The following is a 26306-nucleotide window of genomic DNA, read 5'->3' on the forward strand; positions in this document are numbered from 1 at the left end:
CCGCCCCCTGCAGGTAGAAGAGCGTATTGTATCTGATGCGTCGGTAGGCAGTGTGGTGGAAAAAGTACTTTAGTACAGGGGTCTTCAACAGGGGGTCCGGGACCCCTAGGGGGTCCTCAGAGTTACTACAGGGGGTCCCCCAAATCTTTGTGTGATATGATTATTTTGTTTTACATTAACCACTTGAACCCTAGTATCCCTTTTCTGAGGAGAACTTTAGCCATAAATAGCAGATCTACAAGCTTACAACGCCTCGCCCTGGCAGGCATTGTGAGCTTGTAGATCGGCTATTTTTGGCAAAGAGTTATATATGTAGAGGGAAAAAAAGAGCAGCAAAAGTTTATCTGAAACACAATTTTATACAATATAGAGGGGGTCCCTGCATCATCTCTCTCAGCTAGGGGGTCCTTGGCCTGAAAACGTTGAAGACCCCTGCTTTAGTAGAAGTGTCAATACTGCAATGTAGAAGTAGCCTACTCTGTTGCAAGTAAATAAAGGTCTGTGTTCAAAATACAAAAGTTTTGGCATCAAAATATACTTAAAGTACCAAAAGTAAAAGTACTCATTATGCAGAATGTCCCGTTTCACAAGGAGGTACCATATGGATAACATTTATTAAAATCTTTTGAAAATATCAGATTTACAAGCTTGTAGATGTGCTATTTTCAAATAGCCAAAGTTTAGGCTGAAGTGGTTAATTTATGTTTTATAATAATAATTAAAATCTACAAAGTAACTAGTAACTAAAGTTTTCAAATAATTGTAGTGGAGTAAAAAGTACACTATTTGCCTCTGAGATGTAGTGTAGTAGAATTAAAAGTATTGAACATTGGAAATACTCCAGTAAAGTAAAAGTACCTCAAATTTTTACTTAAGTACAGTACTTGAGTAAATGTACTTTCCACCACTGTGATGAATTTGCACAGACATGAAGTCTTCTATAAGGGTTATACCACCCCCTGCAGGTAGAAGAGTATATTGTATCTGAAGTGTTGTGTCGGTAGGGGGCAGTATTTTTCTATACTGGTAATCCCCCTTTACCTTAGCAAGCAGAGTTGCCATGTCCGCTTATCACAAGCGACCGTGGGCTTGTTTTTCTGTTAAGTTTCTTGGTTGCTGGGGTTGTTTTTTGGACTTGTTTCTAAAGTGTAGTTGCTTATTTAGGCTTGTTTCCTAATGTTGTTTAAATCAGTGGTTCTCAAACGTGTTCAAGTCAAGGACGCCCAAATGGATATTTATTTGTCTGTGGACCCCCATCTGAAAATAATGTTATGCCAGGGACTCCCATACAAGATTTTTGTTGTTAAAATGTTTCAAATAATATTCAATTTTTTTCAGATTTTCATCCAAGATTTTTTTGAAAATAGTCAATGTATAATATAGATTGGCTATTTTTTTTTTTTAAATCTTGGATGAAAATGTTTATGTTTAATGGGCGAAGGGCTTGCTTCTTTTGGTCTTGTTTTCATAGACCTTGTTGCTTATTTCTCTCACAACACCTGGCAACGCATAAGAAAATATTGCGCATGATGATGACGTCCCTTTCTGTAGGCCCACGAGATATTGCGACGAGGTTAGTCAATAAGCGTCTAAACTTTAAAAGGTGTTTTCAAAGCATCACAATCGTGTAAAGTTCATATTTTAAAGTCCATGATGTCCTGGATCAAGTCTCTGTCGTTTAATGGAGAAGATGTTACGCTACGTGCTTAACTGAGCTATCCAGTTTAGTAGACCTTGTATTGCGAATTTGTACTTCCATGTACTGTTATGTACTGTCATGTACTGTTCTCATGTCTTACTAAATAAAGTACATCAATCAATCAATCAATCAATGTGTTTGATGAAGATGCCAATGACCTGGGTTTGGCAGGTAAAGAATGGAGGTCTAACATGAAGAAGCGCGTCAAGGTAAATAGAACGCTGTCCAAGCTATTATATATTAAATTACGTATATATTATATTTTGTATATATTATATTATATTATGTATTTATTATATTATATTATATATTTATTATATTATATTACATATTTTGTTTTCTGTTTCTGTTTGGCTTTTTAAACAAAGGGTGCACAGGGCAGATTATGGCAATTAACTTACATATTTAATAACTGTATACTTTAAAAAAAAATAACTTTAATTGGAAATGGATGCCAGGTGTTTTGAGCTTGTAGATCTGCCATCCACAATGTTTTAAAATGAAAACATCTGAAATTGTTAGCATGGAAATGATTATGACGATCATACAATAAATAATTGCGATTATCTCAAATAATTGCGATTATGTATTAATTGTGACAGGCCTAGTCAAAGCCTTATACACCTAAAACACTGGGAGAAAAGTACATAAATATAGAGTTTGATGTTACTGGAGGAAACATCATATAAATAATAAATATAGAGATGAATGTTACGGAACTTGAAGAGATCAGATGAACGTTTACTGGGGGGGAAAAGTAACGTTATAAAATAATCTCCAGTATGTCAGGAGGAGACTCAATTGTGTTTAGAATATAGTGATTGTAAATTGCAGCCTGCTTCAGGTTGTTGACATTATGATAAACACTTTCTTTTTTAAATGTAGATTACATTCATTATGTTTTTCTCTCCAGGATGATTATGTAGAAAGTAATTCCTATGTTTTCTCCCCAGGGTGGTTATGTAGAAAGTAATTCCTATGTTTTCTCTCCAGGATGGTTATGTAGAAAGTAATTCCTATGTTTACTCTCGGTTATGTAGAAAGTAATTCCTATGTTTACTCTCCAGGATGGTTATGTAGAAAGTCATTCCTATGTTTTCTCTCCAGGACGGTTATGTAGAAAGTAATTCCTATGTTTTCTCCCCAGGGTGGTTATGTAGAAAGTAATTCCTATGTTTTCTCTCCAGGATGGTTATGTAGAAAGTAATTCCTATGTTTACTCTCCAGGATGGTTATGTAGAAAGTAATTCCTATGTTTACTCTCCAGGATGGTTATGTAGAAAGTCATTCCTATGTTTTCTCTCCAGGATGGTTATGTAGAAAGTCATTCCTATGTTTTCTCTCCAGGATGGTTATGTAGAAAGTCATTCCTATGTTTTCTCTCCAGGATGGTTATGTAGAAAGTAATTCCTATGTTTACTCTCCAGGATGGTTATGTAGAAAGTCATTCCTATGTTTTCTCTCCAGGATGGTTATGTAGAAAGTCATTCCTATGTTTTCTCTCCAGGACGGTTATGTAGAAAGTCATTCCTATGTTTTCTCTCCAGGACGGTTATGTAGAAAGTCATTCCTATGTTTTCTCTCCAGGACGGTTATGTAGATGGCATCGATTGTGCAAAAGAGTCTTCACTTCAAGACGGCTTCAACATTGGTTACAGAGAGGGAGCGAGAAAAACCGTTGCTGTCGGGCGCCTCAAAGGGATTTTAAGGTAACTTGATTTGATCTGTGTGTTTTATTGCTGATGTGCTTTGTCATCAACATTTTGCTGCTGTAGTTACATAACAACAACATGCACATATATATTTTTTAAGCATTCAGAGTGTGGTTGTGTTGTCCTTCTTTGAACAGAATGGCCCTGAGCCTCTTCTTTGTGCTCTCTCCCTGTGTTCTCTTCAGTGTTGCCAGAGAATTTTGCGAGAGAAACAAGCGTCCGGGTCTATGAAAACAAGCCCAAAAGAAGTGACTAGGCCACATGAACACTTTAAAACCTAAATGCATCGGCTATTTGAAAATGGCCGATCTACAAGCTCACAACGCATCGCGATGTGACGTGTTGTAAGCTTGTAAATCTGCTATTTTCAAAAGAAAATATTTTTGAAACATTTGAACAACACAAATCTGGTATGGGTGTCCCTGGCACAAAATATGTAATTGTCGGTGGACAAATGCATACCTCAATTATTCCCCGTACCCCATCACCTAATGAAATGTTTATCGTATACCGTCTAGGTATACGATTTTTCTCAAATTGTCTGGGAGGGTATACTACGTATATAGCGCAACTCGGTAGAACACCCTACTGGGAACCAAGCCCAACTAAGCAGTTACACTTTAGAAACAAGCCCAAAAAAACACAAACCACAACAGCCTACTGCATATTTACAAAAAACAAGCCACGAAAGTCGCTTATATACGCAGACATGGCAACACTGCCCCAGTTGCTTCTCTCCCTCTCTCTCCCATTGTATCTGAAACTGTTGTGCCTTTGTGTGTATGTGACATTATTACAGTGCTATACAGTGCTGGTACCAGTTCCAGCATCCAGAAACGCCCGTCCCGGCCGCTGTGACCGAACTGCTCCAGCGGGTCGAGCAACACGAGGCTTTTCTCGCCGAGGGAATGAGAAAGACTTACGAGAGCCCACCGCCCAGCGTGAGCGACGTCGCAGAAAACATGCAGACTCTAGAGGTGGAAGGGGGAAGTGCAAGCTGCAAGGGAGAGGGGGCGTGTGGGGCGGCGGACTGCTGCAAGGAGGACAATGAAAACATGGACCTGGAGTTTCCAGAAAAGCCACAGAAGACGTATTCAGGCTGTTCCCACTCAGGGGAAATAATGTGGAATCAGCTCCTTCAACGCTGTATGGATGTAGTGGTAGAACTGGGACTGCCTCAGGGGTTGATTCAGCACCTACAAGCCTTGAAGTGCTTAGAGAATGTCACTGAGAACTGACCCAAAAATGTTGATCAACTCCCGCAGGAACAGTGTGAACATTTGCCGCAACAATTGTGGGAAGAAAATGAATAGGTTATTTCAATTTGTTATTTGTGTGAAACACATGATTTCATATTTCAGCTGATGGCACCATTTTGTTATTATTCTTCTACTAATTTGTATATAACATAGATTCTATGTTATGAATCATCAACTGAAGACTTAATGCATTTCATAAAGTAAACTTTTCAGCATTTTTGTGCTTTATTTCTTAGCTAGAAGACTTTAGAGGAAGCCAAGGGAAAAGACAGGAGAGACATGCAAGACGAGACCGGGTGGCAGAACTCTGGTCCTCATGGCTCACAAGGAGCACTAACTGGCTGTTCCACCAGATCATAATCCTGCCGCCTTATCGGTTTAGAATGTATGTAAAGATATATTTTTCACCTTTCAATCAAAATGAGAGCGATAACGCGCAAACTTAAAATGAAACCAGAATCAAGAGTTTTCATTCTGATCTCTGCAAAAGGACAAACAGTTCAGTAGTTTAATGATGCATGACTAAAAGTGTTGACATGTGCCTCTCATAGTCAATAATAGAAATATAGAAATGCAATATAGAAAATGACCAGTGAAGCCATTTCCTTCCTCTAATCTGTACATGACAAATATGAATATTGAATATTTACTGCTATTCCAATAAAACTATATTTTTTATTTCACTATTGCTAAGAACGCAAATCTTTTGACTAACTTGCCACAGACATGACTTTGATCTTTGTATTTGCTATTTTAGCTACGATCTAACAAAAAATATGAAGATACAAATAATATGTTTGAGATTATGAACAGCATCCAAATGCAAGGCAGCAAGGTTAGACTGGTATTAATTCACTTTGGCAAGGTTGCTTATCTGATCTAAAGACAATCAGTAGCTTCGGAAATGGACTGTGTGTGTGCATGTATACCGGCTTCTGGCTACCTGATTACTTTTCACTCTTGTTTCAATCCCTGGATCAACAGATTATATTGTAGCGTCTGCGCCAGTAACCCAACTGGCGCTTTCTTAATCGATACCTTTAATTTTTGTGTCATAGGGGAAAGGAGAAAACGGCCAATCTACAAGCTCAACGCGTGCAATGTAGTGTGAGCTTGTAGATGAGCTGTTTGCACTATTTTTTGCACAACACCATTGTGCTACAAAGTATAATAGTGGTTAATCGATTTGTTTATGTATAAAAATATAAAAACGCTTCTCGATTAATCGATAGCATAATCGCTCAATATATAGCTAGCTCAAGGCCAGCCTCTACCTCTGGCACTGCCAATCACATAACCACACCTAGTTATACAAAGTACTGGTAGGCTGGTACTCTACTCGCCTTAAACTGAACCAAAGATCCTTACTGTAATTTAGGAAGATATGCCATCCCACAGTTCGCCACTAGGTATGAAATGGTACACTACACATACTGGTCTCCTAAGTGGACGTGGTTGCCTCTCCCCACCTCATTCACTTATCTTCACATTCAGACACAGTTCCCACCCTAGACAGTAGATGCACAGTAGCAATGTTGCTGGCTCCACAACACGCCCACTAACATCTGATATGTCCCCTGGCCAAGGGGGATTCCCTCTTGGCATACTGTTAGCCAAGGTGTAGATGAGCAGGTTCATATCACATTGCACCGCACATGCTTATGAAAATCCTATTGACACTACTACTGGGAAACAGGAAATGTGGGCACCAAAACATTCTGGGCACCTTGGAAGAGTGGGCACGGGAAATATGGGTACCCGGGAAAGTGGGCACTTTGGGGAAGAGTGGGCACTAACTTTTATTTCATTTCCTGTATTCTACTATTGTACTTGCTCCCCCCCACAATTTATGAGGAGACTAAAATGCACAAGAAGCCTAATTGTACAGATGGCTACTTTTTACAACAATTCACTGTTTATAAGCAGACAGGCGAACTCATTAAAATATGCTATGATTAACAGTGTCACAATCATTTTAACCACTTTAACCATATTTTATACTTTGGCTTTTAAAAAATAGCAGATCTACAAGCTCATAGCGCGACACCGAGCCGCGCTATGAGCTTGTAGATCTATTTTTGAAAAATCCCTGCCTCTAATATATTTTTCAGGTGGGGGTCCGCAGCCAAATACATATCATTTTGGGGGTCCTTGACATGAAAAGGTTTGAGAACCACTGCAGTAAAGTGATCAAAAAAAGGTATTAGTTAGTAGGCTAATAGTAGCTCAATATTCTAATAGTAATCATTGCTATGGCAGTGGTTCTCAAACTTTTTCATGTCAAGGACCCCCAATTGACACTTAATAGCCCGCGGACCCCCATTTCAAAGGATATGCCAGGGACCCCCATAAGTTAAGATTTTTTTTACGGCTCTAGCAGTGATCCTCAACCATTTTAATTTCAAGGACCCCCAGTTTGACATGTATTAGGGCTAAGGACCCCCATTTAATGGCATTTCTATCACTTGGACCGCAATTTCTATTGTAAAATCTATGTCAATTTAACTCTGAGAGTGTACAAATGGAACCAAATGGACCCGTTATTTAGCTGGGGACCCCCTGGAACTCCCTCAAGGACCCCTGGGGGTCCCCGGACCCCACAGCCGTGCCTGTAGGCTGTAGTACGCGTGCGCGTGGAGGACGGAAGAAAGAAGAAAAACCCCAACTCACTGCGTCACGGAGCTGACGTCATAGACCCGCGCCTGGCGGTGGAGGAATCAGGGCGTACAATCATCATTATTCGGATGTTTCGTGCAGCAGCAGAAGAATTGATCGATATCGTTGTTTCTCAACAAAGTGTAAAGCGTTGTAATAAACGGTAGCATAGTGAGAGAGGTACTGAAGGGATCTGACGTGACACCACTGGGGTTTAATGCTCTCGCCATGCATGTTAGTAGTAAAGTGGGTTGGTTGGACGATAAGCTAGCTAGCTAATGCTGTTGTCTAAAAAAGACAGATGAAAGTAACACCTTTTGGAGGTTAATATCTCCACTAACACACAGACCAGGTACAGGCTTTATTCTTATTTCTATTAAACGTTTTGGAGGTTAATATCTCCACTAACACACAGACCAGGTACAGGCTTTATTCTTATTTATATTAAACGTTTTGGAGGGTAATATCTCCACTATCACAGACTAGGTACAGGCATCATTCTTATTTCACATACCACAGTACAGATGGAAGCTTAGATATAAGCACTGTATAATACAAATATACAGTTGGCTGCAAGCCTATAATGTCAGTTTGATTGATTGATTGAATACTTTATTAGACAGAAATATAAACAGCACGAGGTACAGTCAGACATTTGGCCTAAAAGGATAACAAAAAAAAAAGTCCTGGGGGACTTGTTTCTATTGTGGTCCTATGTAGTAATTGAGACATGACATGATACAATTACTGTCACTTGCTTGGGAAACACATGTAAACACCATCTGTTGTTATTACTAACAAATGAGACCGATGTTTCATATTCATACATATTGTGTTGCCCTTTAACAATCTCCGCAGTTATGAATACATTCCCTGCTCTAGCGCCAGCTGTGTGATGCAATTCACAATGAACTTTTGAAATCTTAAGAACTGTACTAGAACTTAGAACCGCTACTCATCATCAGGCGGGGTCAAAGACCGTTTACGATTTCTCGACCCAGAGGTCAGACACTTGGCCTAGGGGTCCTGCAATCTGCCTTGGGTAGTAGAGGGAGCAGATGGGGAACTGCTGCACGGATTCTAGCCCCTGTGACACTGTGGAAGAGAGAAGTGGCTTGTTGCAGCAGGATGCCACCAAGCCCGCGGTGCCCGCGGCGGAGACAGGAGGGGTGGTGGGTGCATTTCAAGACAGTCCCGAGGCAGATGACGATCAAAGGTGAGATGAATCAGTCAAGACATCTGGGTACGTCCTTACACCAGTGGTTCTTAAACGTTTTCATGTCAAGGAGCCCCAAATTGACACATATTAGCCTGCGGACCCCCATTTCAAAAGATATGCCAAGGACCCTCAGTTTGAAATGCATTAGGCTACGGACCCCCATTTAATGGCATTTTTATCTGTGGGACCCCAATTTTACTGTAACATCAGTGTTCATGTAACTCTTAGAGTGTGCAAATATAACCTTGGTTCCCTTTGTACACACTGAGTTACAGACCCATGAGGGTCAATTTGGTTCCTAACAATCCATCTATCATTTAGCTGGGAACCCCCTCAAGGACCCCTGGGGGTCCCTGGACCCCACGTTGAGAACCACTACCTTACACTTGCAGGGAATATGAGGTCATAGGGCTGATCAAGTTGCCGAAAATATATTGAAACCGATATTTAGAACCAATAACCGACTTACAAAATAATATTGTTTTTATATATCAACGAATTGACACAAAAACATTCCAATCGATTTTTTTAATAATCGACACAAATTTGATTAGTCTGATTAACCAATTAACAATAACAACACTGTATTATAGTTTGTTGTACAATGGTAGTGTACACATTGTTTTTATAAATCTAGTGTAGCGGTTAGACGTTAGAGCATAATGCCTTTCATGCGGAAGGTCGTGGGTTCGAACCCTACTCGTGGTCGACGTCAGCAAGGGAACGCCATCGCAAGGGTCCCTAACGCCAAATCAAATGGGTTCAGATTTGAGCCAAGTTTCCCGCTCATTGTTTATATTGTTCTGTACGGCTACAGCACTTTGGTCAACGTGAGTTGTTTTTAAATGTGCTTTTTAAATAGTTTTTTGATTAATTGTATAAATGCAATGCAGCATAATAGCATTGCATGCCATTGCACATAGCACCGACTAAAGTTGTACATTGTATTATGTAATAACATGTTTGTCATGTTTTTTCAGGAAAATAAGTGATGAGTCTGAGATCAAGGAAGAAGGGAAGGTCAACATGGTGCAGGTGAAGCAGAGTCCCCAAGCCAGAGTGACAGAGCCTGCCAAGCCTCTGGAGAACGGACCCACTCACAGAGGATCTCAACCCACGGAGGAAGAGCGCCATACCGCCAACAACAACGCCGCCCAAATAAAAGAAAACGTAGCCGACATAGCACAAGACAACGACACACAGGAAACCTCCGAATGTCTGCCATGCACTTTGGAACCCTCGCAGACGGAAGACGCTCCGCCTGAAGAACAGGATGAGGCGACCGCGGAGTCGGACGTATGTGCTGGAACAACGGAGCCAGTACACCTGGGGGAACTGCCCGCCGCGGTACAGGAGGACACAATCCCCGAAACAAGCGTCTCACAAGAGGCAGAGGAGGCAGTGTGCCCTGAAATCCCTTCCCGTTCCCTCAGGTAGGCCTGTTACAATTATTACATAATAGCCTAATCGCAATTATTTGAGATAATCCAAATTATTTTGCATAATCGTCATAACCGTTTCCATGTTTCCAAACCTTTTTCCAAAAATAGCAGAAATAGCAGATCTACAAGCTAGCTTTTAGATCAACTAATTCCGCTATTTTTCACATTTCTTTTAAAGTATAAAATGATTATATGTGTCAGTAATTTCTTTGTATCTTTAAGTTATTTGTCATATCTGCCTTGTGCAATTTGTGGGTACGAAGCCTAAAAGGCAAAAACTATTGTATTCATATGTTCCAATGTCCAATGCCAAAAACACAATTAAATCGTTAATCGCAATAGGCTCTATTCCCAGCAGCCATATTAAGACATTCACAGATGTTACCAATGATACTAATGAAGGCTCTGTTCCATTTAGTCCAGCACAGTGGTTTCCGCGACCCCCATAACTCTGAGAGTGTACAAATGGAACCAAATGGACCCTTACGGGTCCATTTGGTTCCATTTGTACACTCTCAGAGTTACACACCTGCAAGGGGCCATCTGGAAGCCCATGAGGGTCCCTGGACCCCAACTGTAGACCCACTGGTGTAACAGAGTGTTTCCAGTGAGCCAACATGCACAATATCAGCACCCTGACTCTGTTTGACCAGAATGGAACAGAGCCTTCATTAGTATCATTGGTAAAAACCTGTGAATGTCTTCATAATATGGCTACTGTGAATAGAGCCTATTATTTGTTTGTGTGACAATTAATCATCATTGTCATCAAACTTAAATTTGTGATGGTGACAGCCCTTCCCTCGGGGCGGACGTACAGACGGAGCTCATCGCACCGGAAGAAGAAGAAGAAGCGGCACTCGGTGGTGGTGATGATGACGAACAGGCAGATGACAGCTCCTCGTCGCCTGCTCACGCCTTGGGCCTTCCTTCAGGGGATTCTTCTCCTCCATGTGATGAAGTGTCATCTCCAGCAGATGCTCCTCAGATACCCGCAGAGGCCTGTGGTCGTGCGTCCTCCCCAGGGCCTGTGTCCAGCGAGGAGGAGGAGGAGGTCAGAGAAGAGTTGAACCTCGCTGAAAGTGTCCCTGACTCACACTCCCCCTCCTGCTGCTCTGCCTCCCCGAGCCGGTGAGTCATAATAATATGACAAAGGCAAGCAGCCACTGTCACTGGCTTTGATGTCATAGTTAAAGGAGAATCCCGTACTACATTTTTCTTACCTTTTATATGATATTATATACTAGGACGTTTGGTACAGTAGAACATTTTCATAACTCTATCCCGAGTCCACCGTGAGCCATGCGCTAAATCGTGTATTTATATCGCTCAGGGAAAAAAAACAATTGATATCTGACGTTCGTATTGACAGAAAACTCTCTACAGTGTTTGTGTTAGCTGCGCCCCTTCGGACATCTCACAAGACGGGATTTCACCCGTGATTTCATCCAAGTCCTTTTGCAAACACTACGGTGGGCCATTTTGGACAAAAACACTGCAGAGTTTTCTGTCGATACGAACGTCAGATATAAAGAAAAAATTAAACTTTTTTCGAGCGATATAAATACACAATTTAGCGCATGGCCCATCCTCTCACGTTTTTAGCTGCGTTGGACTCGGGCTGGAGTTATGAAAATGTTCTACTGTACCACTCGTCCTAGGATATATTAATAACATCATATCAAGGTAAGAAAAAGGTACTCCGGAATTCTCCTTTAATTTTTTAACTGGGATTTTTTGTTCAAATTTATCTTTTTCATCCACATTCACCAGCCATTTTCACAAATATAACATCCAGATTCAGGCCTGAATTCCCCCATACCCAGAATGTGCCAGCACTAGGTTGGAGACAGCCAGCATCATTTCCCCACCCTGATTATTACAATGAAGTGAGACGTGACAATTGAGTTGAGGAGATCCCACATGAAAATATGTGAACCTGTGTGTGCAATGTGTGTGCAAGCACTGTGTGTATGTGTTTTGTGCATTAACACAGTGGTTATCTTCTCAACCATTGGTCTGTGAACCCGGTACATTTCACAGAATATGGGCTACCGGGCCGCCGAGTTTCTCCACTGGCACGTGGCCTAATGGAATGTTGTACTGTAGTGCAGTGGTTCTCAACCTGTGGTTCTCAACCACATGACAGTGAAGTGACAATTTAAGGACTTTTAAGACCTTTTTAATACCTACAACAAAATGTCAAATAGTATAAGAAAGAGTCAAACGCCTCGCATTGCGAGGCATTGTGAGCTCGTAGATCAGCTATTTTTTACAATACTTATCTGTCAAACAAGTATCTATAATATAATGCCTCAACTGCTACAATTCCAAGTGCTTGTCAGGGTGGGGGGGGGGTCACCAGTTAAAATGTGATTATTTTAGGGGGTTGTGGCCTGAAAAGGTTGAGAACCACTGTTGTAGTGGAGAGCGTTTTAACTTGTGCCATCAGCAAAGTGTGTGTGTGTGTGTGTGTGTGTGTGTGTGTGTGTGTGTGTGTGTGTGTGTGTGTGTGTGTGTGTGTGTGTGTGTGTGTGTGTGTGTGTGTGTGTGTGTGTGTGTGTGTGTGTGTGTGTCTGTGCGTGCGTGCGTGTGTTTGGCAGAGAAATGTCTGTTTGACTGCCACTGTCTGTGGTTTCATTCCCGGATTTCTACAAAATCATAATGTATCATTGTATGTATGTAACCATTCTATGTATGGTTTGTGGCGTCCTGCATTTACAATGAACCTTTAACCTCCAACAACTTCTATGGAGGTGTTTTAATTAGCAAGTGCTGTCATTTTTTACCATTGAGCTAATAGAGCCTGCCTGGTTGCTCAAGGGATAAATTGAATCTCGACCATCAGGTCAAAATTCATGTCAGATCCTGTATCAATAGGTGAGACATGACCTTTGACACAATCTAAACGTCTAAATAGAAGACCAGGGAGATAAAATACAACCACCCTGATTGTATAAGTTATATTGTATTAAACATACTCTACCATACAGATTAGACAAAATTCCTTTTAAAGTTGCATAGTGCCGCTTTAATACTGAAAACATTACAAGACATAAATTAACTTATTATAAGTTAAGTTAAAAGCTGTATTGGAGAATGTATTGGCCCCACCCTGGGCTTCAAAAGAATCTAAAAATGCATACCGTTCCTCCAGGAAGAAAAAATAGTACAGAACCACTGTCTCCTGACCAAGCCCCTGCAGTACCTTGTATTTCTTATGTCCTCTTTGATTCAGTGCTGTGACCAAGGAGGTTGATCCAGAGAATGAAAGCCGGCCAGAAGAACACAAGGAGACCAGCCCCGAGGACACAATGAGCCATGATATTATTCCTGAACCATCTCCAGAATCGGATTCCACAGGAGGCCTCGATGAAAACGGTCCAGACTCGGAACACATCTCCACCCGGTCCGTTGGGGATTCGGTGACCACAAGTCCCCCTCCTGTAGCCAGTGAGAGGTGAGCCGGTTCACATTTTAGTGTTGACAACAACAAAAACACGGGAGGTTGTTAACTTGTTTTCAACCTTACCTTCCATATGTTTTTGGCTCAGTCTGCATAGTATGGCCTCGAGGGGGTGTGAAAACATTGTGGGTGAAAGGGTATGCCGGGTTGTCAAACATTCCCTGCAAATGTTTTGCAGGACAGAAATTGTGGTATGTGATGTTTGTGTCTTCATCACCAGACAGGTTCTACTGAGGTAAAACAAGGCCTGAAATGTTATCCTTACTCACCATTTGTATCCACAAATAGGCTGTATGTTGCTTCATGATCCTCATGTAGCAGATTAAGCGTGACACAGCAGAGCATTATTGTGTTTTACTCACAATTGTTTATTTGTGTTCTTACTGTTTTTATTGCAAATTGTTTATTTGAGCCTTTGAGCTTTATGTCTTTTCGTGTAGGTCTATGGTTTTTGTATTTGTGATTTTAGCTACCTCCTGGTCTGTGCAGCACTTTGGGTCAACAAGAGTTGTTTTTAAATGTTAATGTTAATATGAATACATTCAGGGTTCACACGGTCATGAAATTCCAGGACATATTTTGAAATTAGAAAAACAGTTTACCAGGCCTGGAAAAGGTTTGGAATTAATCAAATATTTTTGAAAATGTTTGGATATACATTGTTTTTGGCTATTGATTTTGTTCATAAAAAAACATCCCGTCCCAAAACATGTCTAACATTAAGTGAAATACGCGTGGCCTAATGTATAGGCTACAGGACGTCACATGACAAAAATAAATAAATCTTCAAGCAAACAACACGTTGCACTGTGATACATTGTTAGCTGTAGATTATCTTTATCCCTTGACCCCTTCGCTCGAGTCTGTCTTGGGCCATTGATGGCACACCCATTATTACACTGTATGATTGCTATAGGCCTGACATGTGGTAAAATACTTTGGAAAAGTTATGGAAAAGTCATTGGTAAAAATGTGTGGGAACCCTGTACATTTGACTTGACCATTATGTTTCTCAGATTTGAAGAATAGACTTTACATGATTTACATGAATTCAATAAAAAGCTTCCATTTCCTCTCCAGTCTGAACTCCCACCAGGATGTGAGTCTAGAACTTCACTGCATCCCATCCATCAGCTTGAAGGAGGTAGATTGCTTAGACAACGTTGTGCAGGAGGACGCAGAGGAGGACGACATTGTGCCAAAAGGAGACGGAGGGGAGGAGGACATTGTGCCAGAAGGAGCAGCAGAAGAAGAAGACCGAGACGTGTCCGAGGACAAGGAGGAGGTAACGGGGAAGAAGACCCAGCGTGCCTCCTCTGCGGGTGACACAGAGGGACAGCTGCCGGGTCTAAACGGAACAGAGAAACTGGCGTCCATCACCTCTTCTGAGGTGCCGGTGGTGCTCGTCACACATCAGGACGACCTCGGCGAGGAGGAGGGAGTTGGGAACAGGTTTGTACATTTGCAAACTTGCCCTGACTCCATGGTTAACATAGAGACAGGGCTTTGAATCTTCCGTGGTGCATCGGGGTGCTCCAATGAATGAAATTGGTTGGTTGGTCTGGGCGCCTGTTCAGCAGGGAGCAGAACTGAGAGGGATAGAGTGTTCCTCTGCTAACTTTAAGCCCTCCCGGTGAAACTCCTTACTGTCAGGTGAAATGAAGCAGCTGGTGAGAGCATGTGTATCAAGGTGACACGTGGTTGTGTCTGCATTGACAGGGACTACGTGGGCTAATAGGCATAATAATGACAAAATTGGGAAAGGAAAAAAAAAAACTGAAACTGTGCGTCCTCCGAGCGCCTTTGGGCGTGGGTACTAATGCTGATAAGGTTAACTCAATAAGATGAAATCCACCGAGGTGAAATGAAGCGTTCCAAAATAAGGGTTTGCAAGACACTGTCAATCAGTTACCATTTTCTTTACTTCTGACGCATGTCGGTGTCATGCCTTCATCAGAGCTTAAAATGAATACACATTCACATGGTCCCTTTTTATAGGGCATACAATCAATCATCCCCATCTGCGGGGGGAGGAAACCAGCTAACTCCATTTTGTTGCTTTTGCATTTTTTTTCCATCAATCAGTGCTATTGAACACCCTTTACGTCTGTGTGTTGGTAAAAAAAAAACTTCTGACAAAACCAGCTAACTCCACCAAAGGGGGGTGGAGTTAGCTAGTTTTGCTGACTCCAGGCTCCACCCCCTTTTGACCTCCAACCTCATTGTGAGCTTGGAGGTCCATTCAGCCGCTAACATTTTGGAGTTAGCTGGTTTCTGCCCGACAGCAGAGATAAGTATGTCACAGTGTGTGTCGCTATATTTGAAACCATTGTTTTCCATGCAGTGATGAAGACCTGTATCGTGGTGCCGAGGAGCTTCCCCCGGCGCAAGTCAAACCCACGGAACCTGTGCCTCTGTTTGAAATCACACGTTAGTAAATCATAAAAAGTGCAACGACAGCTATTTGTAACATGGAATGCACACTTGTGGTACTTTTTATTCTGAGGTTTGGAATACACACAACAATAGCCCTTTTGTTCCATCAATTATATTCTCTTACTTTTTACACATAGTTCCAAAGGTGGAGGACAGATGCAGCTTGGCTCCAGCCGTGGATATTCTGTCCTACAGCGAGAGAGAGTGGAAAGGAAATACTGCCAAAAGTACTCTGATTAGAAAGGTCAGTGGATATGTGGCAATGGCAAGCTATCTTTTCAGGTTGTGGCTGGTTGTTGTTCTACGGGCTATGTTGTTTTGGTCTCTGTCTTGCGCATTGTTAAGTTTTATAAGCCTGTTTTGTTCTTGGTGTTTTTAAATATCGCCAGCACAAATTAACTTGTTTCTCAACTTTCAGTGTGGATGGGGTTGTATTTTGTGCCCCATTTGTTCCCTAACTAGAGAACGGACAGACAGATTTTCATGAAATCATTAAGAGGAAAGTCCCAACACGCTTCAGCCAAATTGAATATAAAAAACAAAATACCTGGGCACTTCAAAAGATACTAGCCAAATAAAATACTGGAGCACTCAATTGGGTCTGCACGTCTTAATAATTTGCAGGGGCGACTAGGCCTGTCACAATTATCACATAATAATCGCCTAATCGCAATTATTTGAGATAATCGCAATTATTTTGCATAATCGTCATAATCGTTTCCATGTTGAAAAATGTTCATACATTTTCAAACATTTTCCAAAAGTAGCGGAAATGGCTGATCTACAGGCTTACTTTGTGACGCGTTATAAGCTTGTAGATCAGCTATTTTCGCCATTTTAAAATGTTTTTGAAAGTATAAAATTAATTATTAAATATGTCAGTAATTTCTTTATATATTCCAGTTATTGGTCATATCTGCCCTATGCAATTATTTGTTTGGGAATCCTAAAAGGCAAACAGAAATTACATTTGTATTCATATGGTCCAATGCTCTATGGCTATGCCAAAAAAACGCAATGAAATCATTAATTATTTGTATGACAATTAATCGTCAACTTACATTTTTTAATCGTGACAGCCCTAGGAGGTGACTGACGGTTGCGTCTTCCTCAGTCTGCACTCGAGTGCTCCGGTATTTTATTTGTGTTGTCTTTTTTGAAGTGCCCAGGTATTTTTCTTTTTAGATTTTCATGAAAGTGTTAGTGGTAAGTATCAGTAGGCTGCCCCGAAGAGATGATTCACGTTTCAGTCCAAAGTGTCAAAGGTCAAGGTCACATTAGTAAAGGGCAATGTCAGAATTGAGAATGGATTGGCGAAATGTTTATTAAACTTGATGGGAATGATCAGTATGTTGCCCTGAAGAGAAGATTCACATTTTGGTCAAGAAGGTAAAAAGGTCACAATCAATCAGGTCATGGTCAAAATGACGTATCTCTGGTGGATATGACTTTACAATTTCATTGACAATTGTATAGTGTTGACGGTAGACCTAGGTATGCACTCACTCTATTGAGTGCAATCATTCTAGCTGTACTTTTTATGGTGTGGTCATCTAGTGGTTCTCAAACGTTCTAATTTCAAGGACCTCAATAACTGTACAACACGGGTCCATTTGGTTCCATTTGGTACTCTTTCAAAGTTCCAGACCTGTAAGGGTGCGGGCCACAGTCTGAGAACCACTGATATAGAAGAGGTCCTATGTGTGTGTGAATGTCTTGCGATTATTCTTCATATTTTGTGAATTCATAATCTCAGATCCACCATGATCATTCCCTCCATATCAGAGATCCACGGGGAAGCTACTGTATGCCAGTATTAGACCTTGTCTGTACATTTACTGTTATTTATTTTGTGTCATTGTGGGTGGGAAAAAAACCGAAGCGATCCAAATTGAACTTGTTGTCGTATCTGCTTCTCCCATATGGTTATAAGGATATGTCTCACGGTGTTGTGGTATTTGCTTGTCCTACAGGGCTATAAGGAGATGTCTCATCGGTTTGGCAGCCTGAGGAGGGTCAGAGGAGACAACTACTGTGCCCTCCGAGCCACTCTGTTCCAGGTGCTCTCCAACAGCACCCAGCTGCCTACATGGCTGCTGCAGGAAGACTTTATCATGGTACATATTTACACAGCCAGTGATTGTTTGAACTTGATTGTTTAAGCACTATAGGCTCTACTGTATATTTTTTATGGTACGATAAAGAGTGGAGTTGTTCCGATACTGCTGCCGATACTGCCTAAAATGCTGGTATCGGCGAGTATGCCAGTCTATGCCATTCCGATACCACGTAATTTATCACATGATGATATTTCATTTGCAGTCATATTTTGAATGCTTCAGTTGATGTTGCACGACTGTTTTATACTCTTACTGTACTATTTACATTATCGTTTTACTAACTTGTAGCTGCACATTAACAATTATTAATGGAATTTGTATTTATTCCTAGATCAGTGGTTCTCAAAACCTTTCATTTCAAGGACCCCCATAACTCGCAGTGTACAAATGGAACTATTTATACCCTCTCAGAGTTACAGACCTGTAAGGGTCCATTTGGAACCCCTCAAGGAACCCAGATGGTCCCTGGACCCCACTTTGAGAACCACTGTCCTAGATGTGTTTAAATTACACACTGGTATCGGATCGGTACTCTGTATTGACCGATGCGCAAGTTATGGGTATCGGAATCGGTATCGGGAGAGATCTTTTGAATGGTGCCAACCACTCCTATATCTGACTTTGTCCGTGTGTCCGTATTTATGTATGTCCAATAAACAAACATTGATGACAACACGGGTGATGACAATACGGGGCTCATCAAAGGCACCACTCTCTTCACACAGGGTGTGATTTTTTTTTTTATCGGTACATCTCTAATGAAGAGCAGAAATAGCCGATCTACAAGCTTTTCACCTATACAAATGTTTGCCTATATGATGTGCCCGAAAAAGGGACGACAGGTTGAAAGTTGATTCAATCTGTGTAATTGAATTACACATGCTAAAGATTTTCACTGTAGAGGACTCTTAGGTGCTACTTTCACTTTTGTGTGTGTGTGTGTGTGTGTGTGTGTGTGTGTGTGTGTGTGTGTGTGTGTGTGTGTGTGTGTGTGTGTGTGTGTGTGTGTGTGTGTGTGTGTGTGTGTGTGTGTAGTTTCTACTCCCTCCTGCTGTGACTGACTGACAGACTGTGACTGAGTTTCTTGTTTGTCCTAGTCTAGACTTCTCTGTCTTCTCCTACGTTTTCCATTTTCTCTTCCTACGGGCTGCGCCCCGGGCCAGTGTAATACTGGATGGGGGGGGGGGCGCACTACAAATACCCAAATACCGAACCCATGGATTAAAGTTCTCAGCCACGACTAATTTCAGTCATTTGGATTCCATAGAAGCCAAGCATGTCTTATATGAAAGCATGTTGCTCAGATAAAATAGCCTATCTACAAAAATTGCCTATCTACAAGCTCAATGTGTCTGCAAAAATAGCCTATCTACAAAACTATCCTATCTACGAGCTACAAAGATAGGCTATTTTTGGCTATTTTATTTTTAGGCTATCTACAAATATTGCCTATCTACGAGCTCAATGCGTCTGCAAAAATATCGTATCTACGAGCTACATGAATAGCCTAAAAATAAAATAACCAAAAATAGCCTATCTACACTCAGATAGTATATAGTAGATTGTAGATGGGCTATTTTCGGTTATTTAAAAAAAACAATTAGAGCATTTGAAGTGGTCAAACTAGAAATATTATGTTTAGAAGCATCTTCCATAAAAGCCTAATGGTCTCGGGGGGGGGGGGGGGGGGGGGCTTTCACACTGTTTCACAAATCACATAATAGTACTTGGTCATACACATTTTTTTCAGTCACATTTTATTTTGCTTTAATCCATGTTCTGGACCTTTATGTATCATATATTTTGTAATCCCTTTGTGTTCCCAGCTGCCAAAGGAACTGGAAGCCAGGGACGGCCTGGTGAGCCAGTGGACATTTCCTGGAGAGTGCCAGCAGGTGGACGGGACAGGAGATGCCACCCAGCAGCTAAAATACTACATGGAACTCCTCCGAAATAGGGTACTTCCTTCCTATACATCCAACACTGTATACTGGAAACAGTTTGCAGGGCAGAAACCAACTACCTAAGTTGGAGTTGAACGGCAGTTTGAAGATCCAATGGAGTTAGTACGGAGGTTTGGTCAGAAGCGCTTTATAATACTTTTCATTGGTTCAATATTTATTTTGTAAAACCCACACACAGGCGTAAAGGGTGTTCAATAGCGCTGATGTATTAAAGAAAATAACAGAGATAGTTGGTTTCTGCCCGACAGCGATGATTACATGCCTAAACCACTACTGTATTTTTAGGCCATCCAAAGGCGTTTCACCTGCATTGTTTTTGGCTTGAGTGGCATCTTATGTTGATGGCACATTGGCTTGAGTGCTACCATATGTTGACAGCACATGTGTCCTGCCATACTCCCCAGTCCCCACGTATGGCTTTCTGTGTGCTATTACAACAGTCTAATAGTCCTCCAGAGGGTTTAGATATATGGTAGGAACCCTCAAGTTCAAGGAAACTGAACAGTTTAAGTGACGCAAACTGCACAACCTTTATACCATAACGACATGGGGCCCCAGGTAACGTTTTATTGGCTCTCGTTACCATTTGAAGCTTGTCAGGAATTTATCGTGCACTTCTTTTCAAAGTCGTGCTTGTTGTTGTGGGTGTATGAATTGACTCTCAGGTTTTGTGGTACTAGCGTTGAAGCGTGTGGGGGTTTATTTCCAAAAGCGACATCAAAGGGACTGATAGCACAAGCTTTGTGTTTGTTTTGGTGCTTTTCTGCCTTTATTGATGGTACAGTGGAGATTTGACAGGAAATGGGGAAAGAGTCAGGTAGTGACACGCAGCAGAGGTCCGCTCCACCTTGGGAATTGAACCCGGGACTCGCTGTCAGGTTGCCTCAGAGCCTAAATATATGCCCCCCCCAGCATAAGTTAAATTAATGAAAAAGGGAGCTGTGGTACCTTTTGAAGAGAATCAGAATCTGTTTCAGAATCTGTGATGTGACAAATCTATTTGTCACATCACAGTTACAGGTGTAAAGCAGTGGGTGGTTATTTATTTATTTAGCACGCTCAATTGTTTTGTAGTATTCTGTGAAAAGACAGAGATAGAGTGAGAGCAAAGAGATAGAAAACAGTTTAAAATGGAACAAATAAAGACACAGTATATCAGATAGCATTATGTGAAAGCAGATAGCTTTTACATAATGATGCATGATATTTAGAACATTAACATCATATCGTCTCTGTCGGTTGGAAACCTCATATGTCCAAAACTGTTACTTTTCTGGATTCAAATTCAAAAGTATCAAAAGTAACAGCTCAAAACACGTCCCTTCACGCCAAGTTTCGAGCCTGCGGATCTGCTACTTTTGATGCTTTTGTGTGACACTGTAGTTAGTATGAACAAGTAGGGCATTTATGAAAAAACACAAAAAGTTAATATATGGACATAGGAGGTTTCTGCCCGACAACAACGATATGCACCTGTGTTCATGTTATTGATTGAAGAGATTGTAGACTATCCCCCCCCCCCCCATTTTCCTGTATTGTTGTGTGTAAGTAATTTATTAAATCAGTGATCAATAGACAATCATCATGCTAATATTGTAATCTCTTTATCATGTCAATAAGTGGCAGGCAGCGGTGGGCTGCTCCAGCGTGGCGGAGCGCCAGCAGCTGTGTGAGCGGGTGTTCCAGGGAGGAGAGGAGGAGCTGGGTCTGCTGGAGGCCCTGAAGCTGCTGATGCTGGCCCGGGCCGTGGAGCTACACAGCTGCATGCAGGGGGGAGGCGATGTGCCCGTGTTCTGCTGGCTCCTGTTCGCCCGCGACTCCTCCGAGTGCCCCCGCGCCTTCCTGTCCAACCACCTCAGCCGTGTGGGCTTCAGCGGGGGGCTGGAGCAGGTAAACAGAAACCATGTGTGGCATTTGTTCCTGGCTGAGAAAAAAGTGCTGCTGTGCACTCTGCCCCCTTTTTATTTTGTTTAACCCAGTGGTTCCCAAACGTTTTAGCTGGAGACCCAAAAGAGAAATTTGATGTCTCCCCGGCACCCAAAAGTAGTGAAAATAGCCGATCTATAAGCTCACAACACGTCGCAATGCAACGTGTTGTGAGCTTGTAGATTTGAGCTTGTAGACCTGACCCTAATAATTAAAAACAAAATGTAGGGAACAAAAAATTAAGGGGTATTTACTCGCGACCCATAAAAATGTGTCCGCGACCCACATATGGGAAACGGTGGTTTAACTTTGAACTGAATGCCATAGCCACACGTGGCTTTTTTTAAACGGCTACACCGTCTCGAACATTTTTTTGTCTGTACGTACAGTATATATGTTGCAGCGTCTTGTTAACACCTCTAGCGAGGGGTTCCTCACGCAGCAGCACTGCAGGACAGCACACCGTTTACACAGGAATGAAAACCATAGTTCCTCCCAGATTGGAGGTAATCACAGGGTTCATCGTCAGTAAAGCGCCATTCTGCCTTGGAGAAAATACACACATTAGCCACTTATGGCTGCAGTCAGTGCCTTTCATGTCCTGCCAGAGATTATAAACTGGATCCCCCACGCATGTGCTGTAATGTTTTTTGTCTCCGCCAGGAGACTATGTTTTCGTTCTCGTCCTTCCGTGTGTCCACCAAGCTAACATTGGTCAAGCTTCACGTGACACGTGACAATATGTTGAAAGGGTGTGCTTTGATCGGCTAGCGAGACGCATGATGAAATAGAGACCTATAAATAGGTGTGTCACTTCAAAAGATCATTTATATCTTCTCCGAGGAGCACATTTTCTAGTTTGTTTTGTTTTATGTTGCTTTTTACCCCTTTTTCTCCCCAATTTAGTCGTTCTGCCATTTGATTCTTCCCCACACCCTTGCTGTGTTTTCACTGCTGTTGTATCTTACTGACTCACCTGCCAGTAAGGAGCCCCCGCCGGGAGGAGGTAGAGCCTTCGTCCTACTCCTCCCGTCCAACACTCCCTGCTGACACGCGCCGCCCCAGCCCGTAGGATTACGTGCAGTATTACGTGCACAATTACCACCCTCCCCGCCCGGCTTCGCGTCCCCGAACATGGGCCAATTGTGTTAGTGTAGATGCCCGACAAAGCCGGATGCCCCACGGTGGATTTGAACCCGCAACCTCCGCGGTGGTGGGCAGGCACTTTAGCACTGCACCACCCGAGCGCAATGTTTATTACTGAGCCAATAGAGCATGCCTGTTTGCTTGCTCAGGGGAGATACAGAATTTTGAGTCTTGACCTTCAGGCAATACCACTTCATACATCATACTCTACCATACAGATTGGTCAAAATATAATTTATTCACTTGAAAAAAGACCTTCTGGTGGAGAGACTGGCTGAACTGGCCTATAAGTAGGGCATCTAATCCGCTGTCACAGGTTTCCCCAATAATAATCACACATATAATTAAGAAATATTACACAAGAGTGTGTGCAGAGTGTGTACCGTCATTATTGGCACGACAACAGTGATGCCGAGTTCCACTAGCATCACTGAAGTGCCAATAATGACGTAAAGCACACCCTCGAGTGTAATGTTGCGGTTACACAACAGCTACCATCAAAATTAAACAGGTCTTCTAAATGTATTCATATTGTGGGGCAATTTGCTCTCAAAATAACCTTTTTGCGAGTGTTATCTCCATTCCCTGGAATGTTCCCTGTAACATGGGGTTTGACTTGACACAATAACTAGTCCATGTTTACTCAGCCAGCCCAGACACATTGAGATGGCTGTGAGCTAAATATGACATTGTGACTTCCCAAACTGAATCAATACCACACAATCAGATTGTTAGCTCAATCTCTTTGTAACTAAGATACCAGCTACAAAAAAGCCTATAATAATAATATCTAAAATGTATATAGCGCTTTTCTAAGTAAGTAAAACAACAAAATAAACTTTATTAGGAAAAACACTAAGAAAAGGCCAAGACTATGGAGTAAAATAAATAAAAACAGTGGAATGGTGAGACCTGGGGGTGTGCAGTTAGCTGGGGAAAGCCATAGTGTTTTGAGAGTGGTATTGAAAGTTTGGAGGGTGGAGGCTTCTCTGAGAGTATTGGGGAGTGCACTCCACAGGGTTGGGGTAGCAGAAGCAAAGGGGTGATAGGGCTTTTGCTGGGCCAGACCAAAATCACTACGTAGGGCTATTTCTTTTTAGCTCTGGCAGATTTCGTCTGGCCATGCCAGGCTACAAAACAACCACTCTATGTTGCAGCCAATGTTACTGCACGCATTCATCATGTTAACATTTTTAATCAGTAAAATATTCTACATCTCGACAAAGAGCACCATTCGATAATACATCAATCACTGTTTCTTGTATCTATATTATGACACTGGTGTATCGTGGTTCATTCACAATGTTGCTGCAGCAAAACAATGTCACAAGGACACATTTTATGAGATTGGGTGTTTAGCCTATGATCATAACTCCTAATACTAATTCATGACACTTACAGCCCCAGGGATAATAGTACTCACTTGAGTGCCCTAGTAAAAAAAAGTTCTCTATATAATTAGGGGGGTTGCTCCCACTGTTAATGGTGGCACCACTCTGAGTTATGCAATGTTAAAAATGTTTACCTTTTACCTTGTTACGCCATTTATTCTCCCTGCTCTGTGACTCTTCCTTCTTCATGGATTGAAGTTCTCAGTCGCCACGACTTCTATATTTTGATTAGGTGTACTGTCATGCTCGTTTGAGTGCGGGTAGAGAGCCTATTTCAACGAATCAGCTTTGTCGGAACTACCTGTTGTATAATTTGCTTTGATCCATGCCTCCTGCAGGTGGAGATGTTTCTCCTGGGCTACACGTTGCAGTGCACCATTCAAGTTTACAGACTGTACATGGCCGACACGGAGGAGTTCCTCACATACTACCCGGACGACCATAAGGAGGACTGGCCTTCTGTGTGCCTGGTCACAGAGGACGACCGCCACTACAACGTCCCGGTCGGAGAGGAGGCTGACCGCCACAACAACGTTCCGGTCGGCGAGGCCGACGGCCACTACAACGTCGTCCCGGTCGGTGAGGAGGCCACCGAACTAGCAGAGGAGTTCGCCTTGAGCTGATATCAACCACTGTGGAGAATCTCCTGCCATGCAACATAACACTCCTCAGGTTGGTTAACCCATTAAGACCTGAGGCCGGTTCTACATATCATCTCTGTCGGGTGGAAACCTCATTATGTCCAAAACTGTTACTGTTCAGGATCCAAATTCAAAAACAGGAAAAGTAGCGGATCTACAAGCTCGCGTTTCGAGCTTGTGTGACGCTGAATCTAAAATTACACAGATGCTTTCCCGGTCTTAATGGGTTAAGGTTAATACATGTATGCCAATTTGTTTTTTATCACGGCCATTTGAGAGACGCTGCAGAACCTGATTTACCCATTTTGTGCCAAGATATCTGGATCGGGCGCTGATGCCATCAGCTCGATCTGATTGAAATTGGTTTGCCAAATGTGCAAATTTAAGTTTACAGTTGGAAGAAAAAAGCACATGCTACTACATATCAGGAATGAACTCAGTCTATAGTGATTATTTATAGAATCTGAACGGTCACAGTCCGCACACTACAGTGGTTAGCAGCACAATATCATTGACAACAGAATCTAGATTGTGGGTATTTAACACTGGATTACTTTTTCTTTTGTTCGTACATAAGATTGTTAATATATAAGTTTTTCTTTATGTTAAATCATACATTTTACTAACGTGTAAATTAGGTGTGGTGAGTCTGTTAGGACAAATGAGTAATTCTGCAGGATTACTATTAATCACCTGGATTAGTTTGATGTGAGTTGACCTATGATTTGATCAGGTTTAACAGTATCCTGCATATTCAGAGGAAAATTGGAAAGAGACTTGTAAAAGATCAGTCACCTGTCCCTGTGTCAGAGGCATGATTGGTCTATGTGTGTGTGTGCGTGCGAGAGACTCTCGAAGTCTCCAATATGTTGCCTTTAACCAAGCTGCTCTTGGAGAAAAAAAAAACGTGCCAATGTTGCTACAAAATGCTGTCAACATTCTCAACCACCAGCCACTGGGTTGATCTACAGTAGTTAAAGCGTTGCTTGGTTCTCCATGTTGCCTTAGTAATAATGCACAATAAAGAATTAACATTTTTAATTGATTGGTGATTTTCCCTCCCCTTTTTTTTAAGGCCATTTCCTTACCATTAATCCTGAGCAAGTGAGGGCGATAAGCTAACATTCACAATTATGCCATTTGAAGAAACTTTGTCCTTGCTCTGGTGGTGAAATAAACCTACAGTTTGCTACACCAGTCTTTGAGCCTTTTTTCTACACATTTGGTATG

The 26306-nt window shown here is 41.9% G+C and overlaps 2 protein-coding genes across 2 annotated transcripts; both read left to right on the forward strand.

The window, feature by feature from the left end:
• The first annotated feature begins 1562 nt into the window (after nucleotides 1-1562).
• otulina (OTU deubiquitinase with linear linkage specificity a) lies at nucleotides 1563-5353 on the forward strand. The gene is made up of 4 exons (XM_084048584.1): nucleotides 1563-1690; nucleotides 1832-1908; nucleotides 3287-3408; nucleotides 4211-5353. Exons 1-4 carry the CDS (start codon nucleotides 1651-1653, stop codon nucleotides 4647-4649), a joined length of 678 nt encoding a protein of 225 aa, XP_083904710.1. The 5' UTR covers nucleotides 1563-1650; the 3' UTR covers nucleotides 4650-5353.
• Nucleotides 5354-7384: 2031 nt separating this feature from the next.
• LOC311039224 (uncharacterized protein) lies at nucleotides 7385-26268 on the forward strand. Its single transcript, XM_084048902.1, has 11 exons — nucleotides 7385-8541; nucleotides 9525-9977; nucleotides 10782-11117; nucleotides 13225-13446; nucleotides 14533-14904; nucleotides 15797-15882; nucleotides 16026-16132; nucleotides 17862-18005; nucleotides 19835-19966; nucleotides 21593-21862; nucleotides 24774-26268. Exons 1-11 carry the CDS (start codon nucleotides 8384-8386, stop codon nucleotides 25056-25058), a joined length of 2565 nt encoding a protein of 854 aa, XP_083905028.1. The 5' UTR covers nucleotides 7385-8383; the 3' UTR covers nucleotides 25059-26268.
• Nucleotides 26269-26306: the final 38 nt, after the last annotated feature.

Source organism: Gymnoscopelus microlampas, assembly GCF_963454915.1.
Source record: "Gymnoscopelus microlampas genome assembly, chromosome: 22".
NCBI classification, from domain to species: Eukaryota; Metazoa; Chordata; class Actinopteri; order Myctophiformes; family Myctophidae; genus Gymnoscopelus; species Gymnoscopelus microlampas.